The sequence below is a fragment of the Hevea brasiliensis genome, chromosome 9 (genome assembly GCF_030052815.1).
Source record: "Hevea brasiliensis isolate MT/VB/25A 57/8 chromosome 9, ASM3005281v1, whole genome shotgun sequence".
Taxonomy (NCBI): Eukaryota; Viridiplantae; Streptophyta; class Magnoliopsida; order Malpighiales; family Euphorbiaceae; genus Hevea; species Hevea brasiliensis.
Genome location: NC_079501.1, coordinates 81,272,512 through 81,296,303, shown reverse-complemented (window position 1 = coordinate 81,296,303; position 23,792 = coordinate 81,272,512). Strand labels below are relative to the sequence as shown.

Genomic DNA, 23,792 nt, shown 5'->3' with positions numbered 1-23,792 from the left:
AGGTAACTTTTTGTGATTCGATTTTTAAGTTCAACTTTAATATGTATGAGTTGACGGAATCAAACATACTTTAAAAATTAATTTATAATTTATCTTTTAAATATTGTGGAAAGTATTTCTCACATTTGATTGTGTTTTATTTCTTTATTAATGACAACTCATGCAAAGGCTCATTAGTGTAATTAAAATATATAAATTAACATTTAATTTTTAAAATACTTATTAATAAATTAGTGCATCAGATTTTGTTCTGTCAATAAATTAGTCCATCCATCTAAATTAACATTAACATTATTTTCAATTAAAATAATTATATAATTGCGTTTGTATATTATAAATTAGTTCACTCATCTAAATTTTTATTTAAATAATTAATTTCTTTTATTTTTAAAATTATATATATATATATATATATATATATATATATATATATATATATATATATATATATATATATATATATATATATATATATTGCGCCAGAAATTATTAGGAATAATTGCAAACAAAATCTTTTTTTATGTTTATAAATTATAGACCTATTAAATTTTTGTGAGTATATTTAAAATTAAGATAATTAAAATGATTTTAGGTAATATTTTACATCAGTTAATTAAAGTTGTAATATAATTGTAATTATATTGTATATTTAATTATATTGTTTGATAACAAAAAAAATTTGATTAATATAATGACAATTACATCATGTAATTAATTATATTTAAAAGTAATATAATCACCATTACATATAAAAATGAATATAATCATGATTACTTATTTTGATTTTATTCATTTATTATCAACACTACATCACCACTACTATCCAGTCACTACTATTACCCTACCTTGCCATCACCATCACAACTTGATCGCTACTTAGCCATAGTTATCGCCACCACTACTGCTAACGTTGTCTTGCCACTACCACCTAACAACCACTATTGTCACTACCATTAATACTTAACTAATAATCACTTCAACTATTACTGCTTATTATTAACACCATAAATAAATTAAATATTAAAATAAAAATTATCCTTACATTAAACATAGTAATGTAATGATAATTATATTCCATTATATTACAACTTTGATTTCATTATATAATTGATTCTATTACATAATTAATTACATTATATTATAATACGCTTTGTCAAACACCACTATCACCACCACTATTGGCCCCACATTTTCATCACCATCGCCACTTGATTGCTACTTAGCCACAGTCACTGCCACCATTACTGTTACCATTGCCTTGCCACTAACATCTAATAACTATCATTGCCGCCACTACTATCACTTAATTACTATTAATATCTGACTAGCAATCACTTTTACCATTACTACTTATTATTAACACTATAAATAAATTAAATATTAAAATAAAAATTATCTTTACATTAAACATAATAATATAATGATGATTATATTCCATAATATTATTCTATTATATAATTAATTTTATTATATTATAATACGCTTTGCCGAACATAGCGTTATTATAAAGTCTTTCATTATTAATAGTAAAATTTTATGAGTAAATATTATATTGATTAAATGATCTTCGCAATATAAGAATTTTTTATAAAAAATGGTCCCATAATGTCAATCACACTAATTTTCATTATTTCTTAAAAAATAAAATTTTAGACTATATATAATGATAAATTATAGTTTTATAAAAATATATTTACAAAAAGAGGCTCTTTTCCTTATTGTACTATTTATTAATTTGTTAATATAATAAATTATATTTAAAATATAATTTATGCATATATAAATAAAAATTATGATATTGTATAATTTATTAATTTGATTAAAATAATATTTACTTGTAAAATTTTACTACAAATTATGAAAAACTGTATAAAATTATTTTAATTCTTTTTTTAAATGTATCTCATCATATTCACATATTTTGTTATTGATTTACAAATTATAAATATGATTATGAAATACACATACGGTACGATACTAATATTTTAGGACAATAATTCCTGATAATTTAAGATATGACAGGCAAGATAAAATTTAATAAAAATTATATTTATTATATTTTAGAGATAGTATATGTATAGATTATATTTTAAATATATATAATAATTTAAATATAATATATGTAATTATTTAAATATAAAATATATTAACTATTTAAATATAAAATTTAAATAAATAGACCAGTTTATTAAAAAATAAAATTTCAGGGGACTTAATTATTTTAATTGAAATTTAATAAAATAAAATTTGACAAACTAAATTATTTCAAATTAATAATAGAAAGACTAAATTTTTAATCTTGATAAATTTTAAGGACTAACTTATAATTAAAAAAAAAAAAACCTGTTTGCCCCTAAACTTTTGTAAGCAATGTATATTCTATCTTGAAAAGTGAAAGATATGAACTAAAATCTAATTTTCATTTTCATTGTCATTTTATTAAGAGTACGTTCTATGATTATTTAATTTTATATAAAGTAAAATTACTTTATTAAAAAAATAAATTGATGTAATATAAATATATAATTTATCTCTTAATTTTTTTAAAAATGATTTTTTAAAGGTGATTAATTATAAAATATTTATTAACTTAATGTAGGAAAAAGTTTATTAACATAAAAAAAATATAATATTTTTTAAAAAATCTAATAGATAATATTTATTTAACTTCAAACCTGTTTTTATAATTTTTTAATAAAATTTGTCACATATAATTTATTTATTAAAACTTTTAAAACATTATTATATATGATTTTTTACATGATAAAATTTTATTTTTTATTAAGTTAATAGATTTTTTTATAATTTATTATTTTATGGAAAAAATATTACAAAAATTATATAAGAGGAATTGTAAAATTTTATTAAACTATCTTAATTTTTTGGTATATTTTATGGTTGTTTGATCTGATATAAAGTAAAATTATTTTGTTATAAAAAAATAAATTTAACATAAATTTATAATATATCTCATGAGATTTTAATAAAATAATTCTTTTTTTTTTATAAAATAATTAATTATAAAAACTTTATTAATATAAAAAATAAAGTTTTCTCACATAAAAATACATATAATATTCTTTTAAAAATTTAAGAGATAAATTATATGTGATAAATTTTGTTAAAAAATTATAAAAACAAGTTTAAATTTTTAAAAAGTATTTTATATGTTTTTTTTTTAAATTTTATTTTTTAATTAATAAATTTTACATAAATTAATTATTTTATTATAAAAAATTTTTTTTTCATAAAAATCTTTCAAGTTCTAAACTTACTTTAAATTATTTTATTTTTCATAATAAAATAATATATATATATATATGATTTTTTTTTAATTTTTTTTATGTAACCAAGTAACTGCATAAAGCACCCACCTTTTCTTTTTTAAGTTACCCTCGACTGAACTTCCCCCCACTCTCTATCTCTCTCTCTCTCTCTCTCTCTCTCTCGAGATTTGCTCTCTTGCTCGGACTAGCTCCTGGTAAAATTCCTCACTCTGTCTCTTCCCTCTTCTCTACACTTTCTCACTGCCTCCTCTTTCTCCTTCTTGTTGCAGTCACCTTACTCTTAGCTTACATATTGTGTTCCTTCGTTCTTGTATTTGACAGCTTGTGCCAGATTTCTAGGTTTTTGCCTAATTTGATTGTAAGGTTTTGGCATGGGCACTTCCTTAATTGTTTTCCAAAACACGCATCAATTTCCTCTTGGGATTTTACAGAAATTGTTCAAGGGTTATGTAAAGATAATGATATTGACTTGCTATGTGATGTTAATGCTGTGTAGGTAGTTATATTCATGATTCATATTCCGTTTGGCTATGATGCTTGAGGTCATACCTGCAACGAAAGAGGTTATTTTCGAGTTTCTACTGGATTCCTGTTTCTTTGATGAATTAATATGTTAGTTAAAATTAGGATTTCTAAAATATGGGTTGTCCGTTTCTTGTATTAATTGCATTTTTTGAAATATTTGAGGCTTCTTTTTGTTAGTAGCAAATAACTTGTTTTTGACATTCTTCTGTTTGTCAGAATTTTGATTGAGGTATTGTTTCTTCTGTTTATCAGAATTTTGATTGTGATCACAATCGCATCAACCTTGCATTCAACAAATTGATGAAGCAGATAGGCAATCCAGTTGAGTTTGAACTTCCAGAGTGGTTTAATAAATGGAAGCTCACACCTTACACCTTCATAAAGCGCAGTATCCACTCGAAATGCATCTGTTTACTGTTGCAATTTCATAGTGGTTACTATATGGTCTTTCTTTTATTCTCGAGAAAATAATTGCAGTGCCTTGTTTCTTTTTTTCCTTTTAAATATCTTGATTTCTTCTGAATTTTGCATTTTGTCAGTTCACAGATTTTATTTTTTGTCTGATATTTTATTCCTACATGCATTGAAGTATCTCTCTCTCTGCATTATTCCATTTTGTTGATACTGACAATTTTAGATATATATCTCACCAAGAAAATTAAAAGGCGCCTTGAAGATGATGGCATATTCTGTTCCTGCAGTTCATCACCAGGTTCTTCTGGTGTTTGTGGTAGAGATTGCCATTGTGGGTAAGAGTAGTCTTTGTCTATTATGGTTGTTCTGGCTTATGTATGACATGTTTAAGGGCTAAAAGGAGTTTGCATTGATCTTTTATCTGATGTATTCCTTTGATCCACTGTTATTGCATTTTAGTTTATTTTTCTAGTCTTTTATGATCAATTTCAACTTTCAAGTCTTCTATGATAGGTTGTCTTTGGCTAGAGAGAAATGCTTGAAAATTTAAGAGGCAACATTGCGTCTGCAATTATTTTGGGATAGAATGCTTGTTCTTTTAAGAGTCAAGCCATCTTCTTGGCTTGTTCATGGCATTCGGCCATTGTAAAGTTTTACCATTGTCTTTGTCTTTGGTAGACATTCAATTAGAATGCTAATTCTATCTTTTCTTTTTCATTTTTTCTGTTGATTGAAGGATGTATCATATCTTCCTTGTCCCTAATTATCCTCTCCTTTCCTTGCGTAATATATTCTCTTTCTTTATTTTTTTCTTTGAGATATAAGAGTGAAAATTGTCATTCTATGTTCCCATGTTTTATAATTTAAAAGTGCCATTCTTTTGTAGCCTTTGAGGTGACTGATGCTTAATTTAGCGGGCTGTGTTTCAATCTGTTGTCCCTGTTCATAACATGCTACATCTGTTTGGGATTCAATTCCTGTACGGAGGGTAGCTCATCTCTCATGATCATCTGATCTGAAAACTGCTTAGATTACTAGGAAGTCGAACCATTGGATTAAACCCTAACTTCTTATGGCAAAGCCATCACTAGTCAGTGATACATTGCCCTGGAGATGTTCTTTCTAGGTAGTGAACATTTTTATGGTTTGTTAACACTACTGATGAAGGGAAGACTGCCATGGCAATAATGTCCAGATTTTAAGTTTTTCATCATGTGTTCCTGCAGTTGTTGATCACAGATACATGAAGCATTAAGTATTTCTTATACATACATATAAGCAATTTGTATGCTAATTACAAATTACAAATTATTAGCTTTATCTCTTTAGATAAATAACTTACTTTTAAGATTTAAATTTAGGTTAAGATTGTGATAGATGGATAAAACTGTAAAACTTATAGGCTCCTAAAGTTAAAAAATTTTGAAGTTAAACCTTTTAAGAGTTATATGTGAAGATAAAGGCAAGGAAAGCAGGAGATGTGGCTAACAAAGGGAATAAGAATAAAGAATGTGGAATATAGAGTTATAACGGAAAAAGGAGGGTTAGGGGCATGGTTAAAGAACAAAAATGTAAAAAAGAAATAAAGGAAAGGTAAGGGTAAATGGCAAAATAGGAAGTCCCGTATGACTTAATAGTGGTGGAGATGAAATAGTCCCAAAAGAAACACATCTTCACACTGTTGGACAGAAGACTACAGTACATGCCCTGGGCTTCTGTCTTGGGCCTGGTACTTGCCCAGGGTATGTATTTCTCTGTGCCTCTTCGCTGAATTTTCTGGAACACTGTGTTTTTGCCCTACTTTCTTCCTTTGCTTATTCCCTTGTTTCTCCCATTTTCCCAAGGATTCCTCACTAATTTCATCCAATTCAATGAGTTAATGTTAGTCATTAGTTGGTTGTATTTCTTAATTTTGGTCAGCTCCTTGAATATCAATTCGTTTAATACATTTGACTATGAGAGGCTCTTATGTTTACGTAATACCATGGTTTCAAATAATGGCCGTTACTGTTATTTACCGTTATGTAACGGTAACGGCCATTATTTCAATTATGCATTTACTACAAATCACATGGAAATAATATATTTTTTTTCTTCTCTTTTCATTATCTGTGTGCTTTTCTCTTCCATAGCTACATTTTCTTTACTATTCTCTCAAAATTTTCACCCAAATTTCTCCTTTCTTCTAAAAATCTCTTCTTTATTGTTTTCTAAGCTAAGATCATCATTAAATATCTCTTTACTCCAAAGCTACTTCTTGCAAAAACGTGAGTTATTTGCTTTTTTTTGCTATTTCTTTTCATTATGTGCTATTTTGGTGGTAGTAAGGTTAATTTTTTTTACTATCTCTACAAAATTATTTTGGCTATTAATTGTTTAATGCTAATGATGTCAAAAATATATATTTAATGTCTTTGTTTGATGTATTTGTGCTTATTATATAGTTGTGTATCTTCTACCTATATCTAATCATTTTATGAACTTTGCAACTTTTTCAAAAAAAAATTTGCGTAGCGCTAGGCCGTTACTGTTACGTTATGACCGCAATTTGAAACCATGATAGCCACAAGTCCACAACACCCTTGTTTTCTTTACACTGTGTTTGTGACTACAACTCTGATTTATATCATATCTATGCTGGAATATTTTGCAATTTGGTTTTTCTGCAATCAAATAAGTCAGATTCTGTCCAAATACATAGTTTGTAGTTACTAACTATTGATAGAAAATGATGTTAAACTATAACAAGAAACATCACTGTGGTCATGTTTGTGGTCATCTATGACTGGTTTACTGGTATGCTATGTGGCGTTATTTGCATGTCATAACTCTTAGTTGATTAATTCTATTTAGGTATGTCTTATGTTTAGTTATTATTAGTGGTCTTCATTTTTCTGCAATCTTCTTTCACAATAATAAGAAACAATTTTATTGGTCCCTTTCCCCCAGGATGCTACTGTCTAGCTGCTCCGCAGGATGCAAATGTGGGAGTTCATGCCTCAACAAACCCTTTCAACACCGACCTGTGAAGAAAATGAAACTAGTACAGGTATATGACTCACATATTCAGAGAAGAAGGACAAATAACTTCATTTGGTAATTCTTGAGTAACATGTAGAGGAGGATTCTATCAATAATGATAAAGACTTAGGAGGAGGAATACAGTGATGCTTCACATGAGGACAAAAGAAACTACAAGAGCAACACAATATATATGCTATTAGTAGGAAATAACAATTATGAACATAAAGTAATTATATTATTGCCTTCTATCCTACTGGTATATATTTGCACTCTCTCTGTCTTTTACACACACAAACCAGTATTGTCAAAAGCGTTAGGCGCCTTTAAGGCGAGAAGGTTCTCAATCGCTCGAGGCACTAGGTGCTTGCCTGAGCGAAGTGACGCTCTAATTTATTCTAAAATAATACATAATTAAATATACAATGTAAAAGAATCTAATATATTACATAATCAATAAATTGCCAAATTTCATATTCATTTTTCATAATATATTACATTTTTTAAGCTTCAAGATCAAAAGCATTCATCTATGCTTTCATGTTGGATCCTTTTTATTGTTCATGTGTGATGATGCTATAGATTTTTCAGCCATTTGTTTTGATCCTAACCAAATAAATAAAATAAAAAGTAAAAAAAAAAATTCCAACATAAGAATTAAGAACACTAGAATAGATTAGAATGGTAACTTGTAAATGCTAGAATAGACTAGATTATTGTAATAGAGTACTCAAATAGATTGTAGTGCGTAATGTAACAGAATTTTAGAAAAATAATATTAATGAAAAGATTCTTTTGTTTCCACTGACTAAGTATAAGAAAAATGAAATCCAAAGAACTCCACGACACTTCTAATAAGGAGTAATAAGAATAAGAAAAGGATCAATAAACATATTCAGCTGGAATAGCAAAAATGTGTCTAGACAAAAAAAAATATAGAATACATATAGAATTTCAAATAATATACTGGTTTAAGAAAAAAAGTAAAATAATTTTTGAATTTGAGGAAGGATAGAAGGGAAGAATGAAAAAAAAAAAAATGGACATGTTTAACCAAAAAAAGAAAGAAAGAAAGAGGAGAAGATGGCCATGATCAGCTTCTCTCTTAACTTATTTATTTATTTATTCATTTTTAAATTTCTTGCCTTTTCTCGCCTTGCGTAGGCCTCGCCTGGGCGCCTGGTTGAAGTCGCCTCGCTGGGAGGCTTCCCAGGTGAGGTGCCTGAATTTTGCCTAGCCTAGGCATCTAGACGAGCGCCAGGGTGCCTGGTGACAACACTGAAACAAACACACTCTCTCTTACACAAGCACATCATTCTCAGGTTGTGAATTGGAAAACAATTCCTTACTTCTTTTTAAGTAATTTTATTCACCATATTTTCTTTCCATTTTTGTTTGCATGTTTTGGTGCCTTGCATCTTCTTTTTATCATTTGCTTTGCATGAATATTTTGTTTCCTATATGTACATTCAACATGTGAAGTTAAACAAGGTATTGCTTGTAGACCGAGAAATGTGGAGCTGGGATTGTGGCAGATGAAGATATTACACAGGGAGAGTTTGTAATAGAGTATGTTGGCGAAGGTGATATTTCTAGCAATTGCATGTCGTCACCATCTATATTACATCTTAACATCTTAACATTTCACTGTTGTATCTGTTTTGCAACATATTAGTTAGTGTTTAATCTTTATCATTGCAGTCATAGATGATAAGACCTGTGAGGAAAGGCTTTGGAATATGAAACACCGTGGAGAGACAAATTTTTACTTGTGTGAAATTAATCGAGATATGGTAATTGATGCTACATACAAGGGAAACAAGTCAAGATACATAAACCACAGTTGTTCTCCTAATACTGAGATGCAGAAATGGTTCTATCATTGACCTTATTCCTAAGCTCAATTTAAACAGTTAGTGGGGTAGTCTTACTTGTTTACTCTACTTACACCTTTCAATTTTTTAATTCTTTCTTTAAGGATAATTGACGGTGAGACAAGAATTGGCATATTTGCAACTCGTGACATAAAAAAGGGCGAGCATTTGACCTATGATTATCAGTATGAGTACTTGCTTCATCTCGTTTGCTTTATATATTTAATAGGTGGTCTCTGTTTGCTTATGAATTGATAGTACATATTTAAATTTGTTTTCCACATGAAATTTTTTATGGTTAATTGTTACCACTATTGAAATTATTTTCTTTTAGATCCGTGTTCCCTAGTCCATTCTAATAAATTTAGCAGGTTTGTTCAATTTGGTGCAGATCAGGACTGCCATTGTGGTGCTGCTGGCTGCAGGAGAAAACTAGGGGTTAAACCCAGCAAGCCTAAGATGTCTTCAGATGCTGCATTAAAATTAGTAGCATGCCAGGTGGCAGTGTCCTCTCCTAAATTGAAAGCAATTTTATCTGGGAAAGATGTATGTATAGGAGGTTTTTATGCATGCATATAAATGATATAATGCCTTTGCAACTTCTACTTTTTTTATTTGTATGTTAGGCATATATTCAGATAGGTAGACTGATTCTGGAATTTGTTTTGGTAAAGGTTTATCAGAATGGAGGTTTGCATACAGGTAAGCAATAATCCTTTAATAAATTACCTGCTTTGTCTGTTTAACTGCTGTTGCTATGCAATATTGGTAAATAACCTCTTTTCTTCATTGTTTTGCATTTATCTTTCTGTTTCAGGGAATTCACAGCATGCTCACAGTAAACGACAGACATGTTCTCGTAATTGCATTGGTGAAGTGATTAAAATATTTCGTCCATATAATGATAGGTACTTTTAGAGTGTTGATTCATTCCCTTTGCTGATCAATCTGAATTTTTTGAAGTGAAAACTTTTTAAAGATAACTTGTAAGACTTTGCAGTATATATGCATTCCACGGGAAAGTGTATTTTTTTTTTTTTTTGGTTAGTGGTAGAACTAGAACTTCAAGATTGGAGGGGGTTCGGGTATAACTGTGTAAGGGTGATGATGAAAAAACTTGAAGCCTTGTTTAGTATTGAAAAACAATTTCTGTTTTCATTTCTAGTTTTCTTATCTATGTCCATGTTTTCTAAATTTTCATTTTCTAAATAGAAAATTGGGAAATTGGGGAACATATTTAGTTGTCCAATTTTATAATTTTTTTTTTCCATTTTTTCCATTTAAGATCTTTTATTAGGCCACTTATTTAAAAGATAAGCATTATTTCATTGAAAGTAATGATCATTGAAATATGATTATAAATAATCACATAACTTATACATATATAGTTTTCTATTTAAAGTGATGGCATAACTGACCAACAATTTGTATAATAAAATTGAAACTCTCAAGTTAATGTAAAATTAGTCAATGGATATATATATATATATATATATATATATATTCGAATGTGTTACATACCAGACAGACCTGCACAACTTACTGAAACAGAGAAATAGAGAGAAAGAGATAGAAAGAGACTGGGTGAGGAGAGAAATAGAAAGATTAGATGAGAAAAGAAATAGAAAGGGGATGAGGTTTAGAGAGAATTTGAGAAGAGAGAAATATAATTCTTTGTATTGATTCTTGAAATGCCTTACTAGATAGCTTCTGCTGAGATTTATAGCTCCCAGTAACTGTCCTAATAGAATCAGTTACAGCTGTAACAGAATTTGCTACTACTGATAACATCTTTCAACCACTCAACTACCAAAGACCACCCTAACTATTTTATTACTTCCACATACAATCACAGCAGGCCTCATTTTCCCTAGTGGTATTCATTACATTCCCCGCTTCTTGAAATCATTCTTGTCCTTAAGAATAAATAAGGGAGGCTGCAATGTAACACTGAAACTATTGATTACGTGCAATATACCAGCACTAGAATGCCAATCTGTTTCGTCGTCAAAGTAGTCTTTCTCTGTGTCTTCTCCATCTTTCAAATACATTTTGTTTAAGAATTACGGATGCAATGTTCTTCAGAATTAATTTCTTCTTCAATCTTCTTGATATCTCCTATTTATCCTTTATGGACATTAGGAACTCACAAGAGTAGAACTCACAATCATGGTTCTCTTGAATTAGTAAGCTCCATTCATTCCCATAGCTCCAAGAAATTTCAGGTTTACGGATTGTGGATTGTGCAGCTTCCAACACTTCTTTCATTCCTAAGGCAAAATCATCCTTTGTGTCATTGAGCAAAGGACTTCCACTTCATATTCAGCTCCTATTCTCCCCATTGCATAATCTAGTTGCCCCTCATCAACCTCTTCAGCATTTTCCTCCTCAGAATTCTCACTGACACTAAATTTATCAGCAATGAATCCTTCCTCATCTCAGTGTCCTTGTCATTATTGTCAGAGAGTTCACTGGAGCCACCCTTGTTCTTCACTTGATTTTCCCCATTGCCGATCATCTTTTTCCAACAACTCGTTTTTTAATGCGTTCATCATGCACTTCACTAGAGGTTTGAGCAATGTTATCATTCTCAGAATCCTGATTATTCTCATTATTTGCACCATTAATGTTATCTTCAAAACTTTGCTAGATTGGATCTTTAGTAATTTGAAATTCCTGCTCCAGATCTTGTGATGCTTTCCCCCTCATGCAAGACACAATTTCCAATGCATTTTCATTAGTAAAGGCTACAACATTTTGCGTTTTCTTTTCCTTTTCTATAAAACCCGCTGGAATTTGGTATTTCAGCTCCAAATCTTGAGATTGACTTTTGGGTTGTGCTTCTTGAGAGAATTTCTTCAGCCTTTCAATTTGATCTTCTAACAACTTTTCAATTTTTTCCATTTTTGATACAGCAACTTCTCTATGTGATCTTCTATTCTTTTGCCAATAACTTCTAGCATTCCCTTAAGAACCTTTTGTTCACAAGTTTGTACTTCCATGGTTTGATGTCTTGATTGTATTTTGTTTCCAAGAAAATTTGAGGAAAATAGTGAAAGAAAATCAACTGATAAAAAAAGTCCAGTTTTTTATTTTTTATTTATTTTTTATTTTTAATTTGGAATTTCAAGAAGTCAAGGACAGGGTTTTAGTAGAATCTGGAATTTCAAGAACTTCATAAAACAAGGACCCAAAACCAGAAAGAGAGGATTTGGAAACCTAGAACCCGATTGTTGGAAAAATTGGAAATGGAAGGATATTACAAGTAATTGCAGCCAAAAATTGAGAGAGACTTGCAAGAGAGAAAGAGTGTAGGAACAAGGAACAGAGGAATAAAAGATGATCAGGAATCTGAGAATGGCAGTAGCTAAGAAGAGAGAGAGAAAGAAAAGGATCAAAGTATAGAAAAGAAAAGAGATACTTTTGTTATTGATACAAGAATTGGAAGAAAATTACTGAGAAAGAAGAGTATTTGGGAAAGAAGAATAGAGAAGAAATTACAGAAATAGAAAGGAAAAAATTTTGCAGAGGAAGAAAGAGAGAAGAATATATATATATATATATATATATATATATATATATATATATATATGTTGTTTTCAAATTTCAGATGTTTATGGAATTTTGGCAATGAAACCCTAAAAACAGGTTTCTCGGAAAAAAGAGAAATTAAGGAAAAAGAAGGGAAAAAATTTCAGGGGAAGAAGGAAGAAGGAAGAAGAAATGGAGAATGGAAGAAAGTAGAACAGAATGAGATTGAGGAATGAGGGAAGAGGGAAAGAGAGAGAGATAAAGAAGAAGAAGAGAGAAACCTGGAATTTGGAAGACTACCACTGATCTTCCATGGTTGTGACTTCCACAAGCTGATTTGGAAGTAAGCTCACTCGAGAACAAAGCTCTGATACCACTTTGTTACACGTCAGACAGAACTGCACAACTTACTGAAACAAAGGAATAGGGAGAGAAAGAGATAGAAAGAGACTGGGTGAGAAGAGAAATAGAAAGATTGGATGAGAAAAGAAATAGAAAGGGGATGAGATTTAGAGAGAATTAGAGAAGAAAGAAATATAATTCTTTGTATTGATTTTTGGAATGCCTTACAAGATAGCTTCTGCTGAGATTTATAGATCCCAGTAACTGCCCTAATAGAATCTGCTACAGCTTTAATAGAATCAGCTACTTCTGATAACATCTTTCAACTGCTTAACAACCACAGACGTCCCTAACTATTTTATTACTTCCACATACAATCACAGCCCTTATTCTCCTTACTAGTATTCATTACAGAATGCAACCATACAAAAATAAATGAAATTATGTGTAGGAAAAAATCAACGAAAAATAGTTAATTACACTAAAATAAAAAAAAAGTTTTTTAAAGACTAATGTAAATATATAAAATATAAAAAATTGATTTCCAATTATCCATTTAGAAAATTTTTACAATAGAAAAAAAAACTTTATTTTCTAATTTTCTTCGAATCATTTTCTGGAAAATATGTGTACTTTTCCATTATCAAACATAACCTGAAGTGGTCAATTATGTACTTCTAAAAATAGTATTTTTAGTTAATTTAGCATACTGATACAGGTTTAAATTTTTGGATTTCTTTTTTGTTTTTCTTTGTCCCTGGCGGTGGCGGATCCAAGTATAGAAATGAGGGGTCAATTAAATCATCTTTTCATAAAAGTTAAAATTAAATTGCTTATTTATGTAGCTTGTTTGAATTTGACTAGTTTGTTATCTTTTTTTGACTTGAAAAGGTTGATTAGATTGACCCAATTTTATCCTGTAGAGCTTTTCAAATGTTTAACTTTTAATACTTAAAAAACAAATAAACTTTATTTTTAATATGTGTATTTTTAATATGTTGACCTCAGAAAAATTTCTGGATCTGCCACTGGCGACTGGGCGATGTCCTGCCCCCAAAACAACATAGTTCTACCTTAGCTTTGGTGCATCCTTTCTGGGATTTCTCTTATGGATATAATAACACTTTACTGTCATATTCAAGGGAAACATTTTAGTTATGTGTATGTTCCAGACCTACATATTTGTTGGTCATTTCACAGTCCAGTATCCATGAATCTTAAGCTGCCATCCTCATATTTCTAATCCCACTTAAATCATCAATGCCTTAAAAGTTTATTTCTGAATCACGCATTTGTTTTCCTGAACGTTTAGAAGTCCTGATTTTAGATGGATGATAGCATTTGGAAGTGATTGAATTTGGTTTGTTTTTAAAATAATATTTGCTTCTCAGATGAACTAATGCTTTTTAATTCTTGCTGCTTTTTTGTTTCTTGATCATTCATCAATTGAAGTTTGATTTAAGAGTACTGAGTTCTGAATTTTTGTGTCTGCGGTATATTCTATTTTCTATTTATTATTATTTTTTTTCCTTCCATGCTTTATTGTTCCAGATCTTTTGGGATGATCAAACGATTTGATAAGCATTCAAGAAAACATGCGGTGAGAATAGTTCATTACCTGTTACTGTGATACAAATGATCATAGATCATATCTAAGTGAATTTAACTCATTGTAGATAATGTTTGAAGACGGTGCAGTTGAATTTCTAGACATGTCAAAGGAAGATTGGGAATTTGTAACTTTGTGATCTAGCCCCAAGGTAATCATTATGATTTATGGTGCTCACTTTTTCCCCTTGTCTGTGTTTACCAATCATGCACACACACAAATGATAAATGGTCAATATGTGTATAAAATAGATTTTGTCAGTTTTATTTGGACTGTATAGTGCATACCACTTAAAGTGGTTGAGTGCATTATTTATTGGCTTTGAAATATAAAGCACTATCAAATTTTAGGTGCTTTGGTGCTGTGAATTTTTAGGGAGGGTGGGGAGAGGGTATGAGTATCCTTGTTTTATATTTTTTTTTTTCTAATTTGTGAATTATTTATATTTCTAATATATTATCATCAAGGCCTAATGAGAAAAAAAATCTGTGCTTTTGTGTGCTTTTTTAATTTTGGCCAATTCTTCTAAATTTATCAGTTTGTATTTGAAACTTTAATATTGGTTTCAACTTTTAGCAATTAGCTCAATTGGGTAGCCAATTTACTGACTAATCCAAATATTTGTTTGCATTATCAATTATAGTCGGTCTTTTTAATCCAAATATTGTATATTCATATCAAATTTAGCAGGTATACTCATGTTGTGAAAATAATTATTTTATTGATGAATCAAATAAAATATTATTATTATTTAGTTTATACTTTGTCTTCCCTCCATAACACCTCTTTCTTCTTCCCCACCCACGTTGGCTGCTCTCTCCTGAGCATTTTTCTTCTACAAATGCATGTCTTTTTTAAGGCCACGGTTAGATTGCTTGCAGCCATCATATTATTTGGCAATTCCTTTACTTGAATCAATGGAGTCTTTCATTTATTAAACCTAAAATCTGAAAAAGGGTGGAAGGAAAGAGGGAGAGGGATTTTGGAACTCTGGGGAGGAAAAAAGAAAATTTTAAATTAAAATTAGTGTTTGATTTGATTCGTAATAAAATAATATTTTTTATCGATTAAATTTGATTGCTAAAAGTGATACAAATGTGAAAAATTGAGGTGCAAATTATAAGAGTTGACTACAATTTTTAATTAGTAAATAGATTTGGATCATTTTTTGGTGAATCAAATTGTTTCCATTTGAGTTGACTGCAAAAATAACGTGGAGGGAAGTAGGATCAAAAGATTTATAATTTTTGGATATTAATGCGGAATTGGTTTCAAAAAGAGCTGAATGGCAAAAAGTGATCTGTATAGTCGATCCTAATGGGTTTGATATTAAAGCTTAGTTGAAGTTGAGTTGATTGCTAAAATTTTTGTTTAATCTGGGTGATAAGCAATTGCAGCATGTTTCTTTGGTGCAAGCTCTTGAAGTTCTAGTAACTGACTGAATTAAAAATGCAACCATGAGTTTTTGTTTTAATAGATAATTTCTTATTTTAATACATTTTCGTTGTATTTCTTTACAGGTGACGATGGACTTACATCGGCAAATGTCGTAATATTTGATTTTACGACCCTGTTCTGTGCTCACAAAAACAAGATTGGTCTTGCACATTTTTGCAAGAATGTTGTATACAATATATCGTATGCATTTTTTTTTAATCTTTGATATGTTTTTTTAACCTGTGGCAATCGATGGAGAAAACAGTAATCTGGAGGAGCCACTCGCATTGTAGACTGGTTGTGGCAGGGCGGACTTTGGAAATAGCAGGTAGGTTAACATGCCCAACTGTTGGGCCAGTGGTCTAAGAATGGTCTGTCATACCATATGCTGTGGCTTGTGTTGATGGTGCCATTTGCAAGCATCAAGCTACAACGGAATTGCATGCCCAGAAATCGAAGGCAGCCGGGGAACAATTGGATTTTTGTTTTTCTCAAAAATTGATAGGTTTATTGTGATAGCTTGATGGGGCTCATGTATTTTTCCGTGCTAGAACTTATCTTAGGGACTCTGGTAGAAGGATACAAGATATATAATTAGGGAACATAAGAATCAACCGAATAAAATAATTTGATTTAGTTTGGTTTTTGTATTTGTTTTCGGACTATCGGAACCTGAGTCAAATTTCATGTCATAAAGAATGTTCTCTAATTCACCGTTGTTCTAAAATATGAATCGCCATATTGTGTAATTTTACAAAACAGCCCGGAAGTGTTATTTGCATCTGTGTTTTTGGGTATTAATTTACTTAGCGGTACAAACATTTAAATTCAATGTGCTCATGACAAGACTGTTTAACACCATGGGTTGTTGATGTCAAAATGTTGTAAGGCTTGTAGTATCTCTAATTTATCTTTTAAATGTATCGTGATAATGTTCAACACACCATAAGTTGATAATATCAAGCTATAGTAGCAAAGAAAATGGTGAAATTATTACGAGAAGGTCGAGAGTTGGGAAATAATTACTTTAATTTAATGAATAGGCTATGATTTGAAAAGCAGTATGAGGGTGATCTTGATTTTATGAAGAGCAAGAGCTATATTGATAGAAAAGAAAAGAGAGAGGAGAGAGACTGAAGGTGATAGTTATCACAGCTTGCGATTGAATATCAATGTTACAAGGGTCATATTTATTTCTTGTAAAGATGAGGTGCAAGAGCAACTATATCAGTCAAGATCAACAGACAAGTCGAGAATTGAGTGGGGAGAACTGTGAGATAATTGGCCATTGACAATAAAATGCAGCAAAATGAGACTGAATCGAATTGTTTAGATTGAAAAATCAAATTAAAAAATTAAATTAAAATGAATCATTTTTTTTTTTAATTTATAACTTAATTAATAATTAGTTCTAAATATAAAAAGTGTTTGATTTGACTTACAAGTTGGTTAAACTTACTTATAAGTTGAACGTAAATAGATAAGTGTTTGATTTGACTTATAAGTTAAAAAATTACTTAAAATAAGTAAAAAATTATAAATATAATTTTTACACTTATTTTAAAACTACTTTTTGATAAATAAAATACTATATTATCTAATATTTTTAAAAATATCAACATTATTTTCATTTTAATAACTACAACACTCACGCTTTGTTTGAGAAGAGGTAAAGTAAGGTTTTATAAATTAAATTTTTTAAAGTAAGGTTTTTCACAATTTTCAATCCTTGATAATTTTTCAATGTAGGAAAGAAGAGAAGTTTTTTTTTTTTTTTTTTTTTTAATATTTGAAAGTTTTAAAGAGAATACTTTATGAACCCACTAAAATGAGATTTTTGAAGGTTTTCCAAAATTTCTAAAAACCATACTTTAGAAAAACCTTACTCTCATAAACACAGGTATAAAGTTTTTAAACCGCCAAAAACCTCCTATTACTTAAAAAAAAGCCTCTTCTCAAACAAAAGCTTAATTATACATTATTTTTGATAATTTTAATAAATTAAATTATTTTTAAATATCTTTTAACTAAACATATAAATTACTTAAAAATTATTTTTAAATAATTTTATAAAATCATTAATTACTTATTTTTAATTTAATTTATAAATTAAAAAAAATATATTTTAAAGTAAAAAATTAAAGTAAGTAATTAAATCAAACACTCTTGTAATCATACTTACCATGTCTCTTTACATACTCTTGTGCTTGGTGGTTTGAACTTTGGATGCGTAGAATATTTTTAACTAGGTTCCGAGGATGAGAGAATTTGTAACTAAAGATAAGTTTCATATTATGGAAGAAGTGGTTGAGCTTGAATGGTGAGATGGCTTTTGTATCTGTGCAGCGAGTAATTGGCGAGGAAGAGGATGGGGCAGGTGTTGTCTGTCCCACCCACCCAAACCTGCAAATTCCAAGCTTAAGGTTTTCAATGGTCTCTCCCCATTGGGTGCTGGTAGTAATTGTAAAGGTAGTGGGGACTAACTAAAGTAGAGATGGACAGTGACAATTTGATCAACCTTTATCTATCAAATAACCTTATTTTTTGCATTGAAAACTATATTATTTATAATCAGATTATTTGGTTTAATATCAAAGGTGTGATTTGTTTAAATGTTTTATATTCAAGTTACATTTTAAGTTATTTTTTAACTTAATATTTATTGAACTATAATAACATTTCATGGTCAAATGCTCAAAGTGTCCTTGAGTTGGAATGCCTAAAATGGGATGTTGAAAATTTATATTTAAATTATTTAAATTTGATTTTCAGTTAAATTATTTGTACTAGGTTATAAACTTATGTGCTTATCATTGATTTTAATTGAAATCTAAATTAAGACTTTATATATTTAAAAATGATATTTAGGGATGATAACGGATTGAATTTTTTGTGAGTATCTGATTTGATTAAATCTTAATGGGACGAGTTTGGGTTTAAAGAATAATACCCGTGATGGGTTGAGATCGAGTTCGAGCTTGCATATTAAGTTTCTGTTATCCGAATCTATTTATATAAATACTTAATTAAATATAAAATATAACTTTTTATAATAATTTTTATAAAATTTATTTGAAATAAAATAAAATATAAATATTTTATAGAATTATTAAAATTTTAAAATATAAATTAGTAATAAAATAATTTTTTAATTAAATGAGTTCGGGTATTGTTTGAGTAATAATAATCAGATTTGGGATGGGTTCGAGTAGTTGATGATAAATTTTAATCGGGTTTGGGATGAGTTTGGATTTTGAGAATATTAATCGAGTTCGAATTTGGGTAGAGTAATTTTCGCAGGTGCCCTATCCGTTGCCAATGCTAATGATATCAATACCATTTAACAAAAATTTATCTCTAAAATTATGTATTTTTATTAAGAAAATTTATAAATAAATTATAGGTAATTTACACTCATTGTCCCTAAACTTTGGTGAGTGTTTTATGTTTGTCTCTATATTTTAATTTATTACAAGAAAATTTTTTATTTTCAATTTTTTTCCCAGAAATCATCCCTTTTATCTGAAATACTACGTTTATAGGTAGAAAAACCATTAAAACTATGATCCCCCTTATCCGTCTACAGTGTAGCCAAGTAAAGCGTACCACATTCAGTGCTGAAACACCCTATCTTATATTGTCTTGTCCATTGTTAATTTTATACTTTATAGAAAACATGTGATGAATTTTTTTTTATCACAAATTATTTCTGTGGATACCCGAGCAGAGCCTCCTCTGTTTTATTAGTATCTGATGGGTTCTACTGTTCACCTATTAAAATCAATTTCATATGTATCTCATATATCTATATGTCATATCATATCATTAACAAATTTGCATGTAATTTCAAGAAAATAATAAAACTCATTCATATAAAAATTTACATACAAAAGCTTATAGCTTTATTTACAATCCAAAATATAATTACAATTTATTTACATCATAAACTATAATTACATAACGTTTATATACAATGAACCAAAATACTAGTCTATACATGGGCCCTGCCAAAATAAAATGCAGACTGCTAAGGTGACTGTCTACAATCAGATCTGATCTACTCTCTGTATGAGCACTATGGCTGCGGCTGCTGCTGGGTCTAGTCTCCAGTACCTACGCGATAGAAAAATCAACGCGCTAAACGAATTGCTTAGTGGTGCATAATTTAAAATAAAAATAACTAAATAATCAAAATAACAAATCTAGGTGGAATTTCATAACTCTAGGCCAATTGTATTTTTATTGTACTTTTTATTGCACTTTGAAAATAGATTAATTATCAATATCTTATTTATTCATTTGTTTCATTCTCAGTCTTTTAAAATCATATCAATGCCCAAGTAATCTATAACAGACTATAAGGCTAGATACACGGGAGTGTACTGGTTAGACAATCATATGTCTACCCTGTATACAATTGTCATGTCAGGCACAAGGCCAGCAGATAGGCTATCAAAGCCAAAAATGAAATTAGGCTCAATGGCCAATGGGCATGTATATAACCTGTTGAACAATCATATCATACATATTTTGTCGATCAATGATTATTCATGTATGCAGTACTGCTATCTGTAGTCCCTAATTGGTATACTAATCGATCCAACTATATATATTTAATGGGCAAGTAAGCATTATTAATTATTTAACAGAATTTTCATGTCAATGTATAGTAGGAAGGTGGATCCCACATACCTATTTCATGTAATTTAGCATGTAGAGGGATAAGTCCCTACCAAAATATAATTTATTTCAAGAACCTTTTTTTAGGTTCAGTTTTAGTGTCTTGACTTTGCATATCAAATTGAGCAATTTATGACCACTGTTTGGCCATACATTCCTTCATAGAAATTGTTCCTCTATGTCTTTTCTTTATTTTCCTTTTTGAATTATGTCATTTGGATTTATAGAACTTAAGTTATGGTCAAATAACTATAACCAGTTTAGTTGCAAATTCTGGTTCCTTATTTAGGCAGTTTTGGTATCATATTTTGCCAATTTATTTGGACAGGTTGTAACAACATTCAGGCCTAGTGTTCTTCATATAATTTGTTACCCTATGTCATATGGTCATTTAGAATTTTGGTTTGCGATTTTTTAAGTCTTGTAGAATTACTTATAGCCAAATCATTGGCCTAGACTCAAGTACCCTGTGCCAACAGGATCCTAGTTCAGGTCAGTAGATTTGACTCAACTTTTGGCATTCTTACATTTATAATTTGAGGAAAGTGTCTAAAACAAAGTTGGAGCTCTATTTCTCCAGTTTCCAAAACAATATGGCTCATCCCAATTGGAGTTTCTTAGTGAGAGATATAACTAAAAGACTATTCTGGAGTCAAATGGTCACTTAGGCAATTTCCAGAATTTGCATACTAACTTGATCTAGTCAATTGATCTAGTTCCCTTGATTTCTGGGTTTTGATCAAAATACCAATATTGTAAATTGATGTCTTGTGGACATTTTGCCACTGGTTTCATTGCATTTGGATTTATGTAGGCCATGTTATGGCCTTTTTGCCAAAACTGGACAAGTAGCCTTTGTCTAGCAATTCTGGGCAGTTTTGGTACTGGACAGTTTTGGTAACCCAAATTGGGCAAGCAATTTGGTTGGGTTAATGGCATTTTTGGGCTTTGTGTTCTTCACAAAAGTTGTAGCCCTATGTCTAAGCTTTCCAATAGTATAAATTTCAGGTCATTTGGATCTGTCTGGAGTGAGCTATGACCAAATGAATGTACACTATTCATTTGATCATTTTCTGGGTTCACTATTTGGTAATCCAGATTAAGGCAACATTTAGGTCACTTTTTAGACAGAATTTGGGCATGGTTTCTCCATGAAAAATGGTGCATTTTAGGTCTAGTTTCATCTCCAATTGGCATCATACCAATTGGAGCAACACAATTTTGGTTATGGCTCAAAACACATACTGGATTCAACAATTCTCAACCCGCATGAAGAAATTTACACTTCCAATTTCATTCCTCCAACTCCCATACTACAATTCAACATTCATGGCACTTTTAATATCATCAATTCATCTCAACAAAATCAAATTCTAGAAACAACACAAGTCTCCAACAATTAGGTCAAAACCCTAACTCCAATTTGTCATTCACAATATACATATGCAATCACATTTCTAACATATACAACTTTATCTACTTAACCATTAACAACATTAAACACCATTTACATGCATGAAAACATTAAAATCTCTTGTTTTTAAAGGTTTTCGAATTCTAGGGTTAATAATTACTCATCATTTTCTTCAAATTTCTCATCATACCAACTCAATTTAACCTCAATTCAAGATGTAACTAAGAAAGGAAGATAAATTATGCACAAATCTTGTTTCAAGAATTTCTCAAGCTTATAAAATTTCAAGATTTCTCCTTCCTTTTGCTACCTATAGACTTCCCCAGGTGTGAGGACTAATTTTTGTGAAGTTAACTTGTGATTTTATGTGGAAAATGAGAGGGATATTAAGCTTGCATGAAAGAACTTCCATGGAGGAAGAAATGGAGATGGAATTCAGCCATGAGAGTGAGCAAGGGAAGAAGATGACTTTAGTGGTAGGATTTGTCATCTTATGCTCTTATATACCCCCACTAAGTATTTGTTTAATTATTATTATAATCAAAGTTTCAATATTTTTAATAATACCCCTCATTTTTCCTTTAATTACATTACACATGTAATTTCATATTTTCATGGGATTTTCAAAATTATAATGTCATTTATTTTAATGGGCATTTAGGTTAAAAGTCAACTTTGAGTGCCAAATGACCAAAATGCCCCTCTTCGGGTTATAGTCAAACTTTTTCAGTAATATCGATTAAATCCCTGATTCGACGGTTCCTCTAATTTTCATTTTTATCTGTACTGATTAACTAAATTTTCTTTGACATTGTTAATGTCATTTGTACCTTAGTAAACCTTTAATTAAGTCCCAAAAATTATTTTGTTGGGTTCCTCATGGGTCTGGAGTCATCATGTAACACCCCTATTGGTATAGCCTGGTATATTTCACTGTTCCGGTGACCGGTGTCGGTCCGGACAAATAAAGAGATTAGAGCCACACTTAAGACAACATGAGAAGCCATAAACACAAATAATTAGTAATGTTTAATTAGTTAACTACAAATAAGAAAAACAGAACATAAGAGATTAAACGAGCCGAGAGTCACAGCGATGAGTGACCTCCTCGGGAACGACTGCGAAGTCGTTTTAAACTCAAATTTCGAACCGTAAAAAGTGACGCTGCGGTCCTTAGGACCCTTATGGACACAGTGGAAAAGAGAAAATCACGAAAAAGAACTGTTAAGTCAGTCAAATAATTAGGTCAGGGAGCCGGAAGAAATATTGGATTATTTGCAAACCGGGATGAACCGGCGAGGGGCAATTTGGTCAATTGACCCGAGAGTCGACTCTGACCTAATCACAAATAAAATCGGAGAAAAGAAAATTTCGGAATCGATAATTAAATTAAAGAACTAATAGAAAAATATAAAAAAAAAGAGAGAGGAAAATGAAAAAGGTGATGACATCATGCATGACCTCATGCATGATGCCATAAAAAAATTAATTAATTGAATTATTAAATTAGATTTTTATGGTCTTCCATAAGCCAAAATTTATAAAAGAAAAAGAAAAGAAAAAAAAAATAAAACACAAGTCTTCTTCTTCTCCAAAAACGTCACTCACTCTCTCCCTCACCCTCTCCCTCACTTAAACCACTTAAACCACCATTAAAG

At 30.0% G+C, this 23,792-nt stretch overlaps 1 protein-coding gene across 3 annotated transcripts; it reads left to right on the top strand.

Annotated features, from left to right (window-relative positions):
* The first annotated feature begins 3,391 nt into the window (after window positions 1-3,391).
* Window positions 3,392-16,690, top strand: LOC110656670 (histone-lysine N-methyltransferase ASHH3). 3 transcript variants are annotated; one of them, XM_021813549.2, is made up of 15 exons: window positions 3,415-3,481; window positions 3,609-3,645; window positions 3,784-3,850; window positions 4,065-4,200; window positions 4,450-4,561; window positions 7,176-7,275; window positions 8,752-8,830; window positions 8,949-9,120; window positions 9,226-9,306; window positions 9,493-9,667; window positions 9,796-9,823; window positions 9,939-10,029; window positions 14,546-14,594; window positions 14,671-14,754; window positions 16,124-16,690. In XM_021813549.2, exons 3-14 carry the CDS (start codon window positions 3,818-3,820, stop codon window positions 14,740-14,742), a joined length of 1,128 nt encoding a protein of 375 aa, XP_021669241.1. In that variant the 5' UTR covers window positions 3,415-3,481; window positions 3,609-3,645; window positions 3,784-3,817; the 3' UTR covers window positions 14,743-14,754; window positions 16,124-16,690. The 3 variants fall into 3 exon arrangements, with proteins under 3 accessions (XP_021669240.1, XP_021669244.1, XP_021669241.1); XM_021813548.2 differs by lacking the exon at window positions 3,609-3,645 and having other exon boundaries at window positions 3,392-3,481; XM_021813552.2 differs by lacking the exons at window positions 3,609-3,645; window positions 3,784-3,850 and having other exon boundaries at window positions 3,392-3,481.
* Window positions 16,691-23,792: the final 7,102 nt, after the last annotated feature.

Coding starts and splice junctions, on each gene's coding strand:
- LOC110656670 (XM_021813548.2), top strand. CDS start 3,818: ATGATGCTTGAGGTCATACCTGCAACGAAAGAG. Junction 3,851..4,064: donor TCATACCTGCAACGAAAGAG/GTTATTTTCGAG, acceptor TCTGTTTATCAG/AATTTTGATTGTGATCACAA. Junction 14,595..14,670: donor AGCATTCAAGAAAACATGCG/GTGAGAATAGTT, acceptor AACTCATTGTAG/ATAATGTTTGAAGACGGTGC.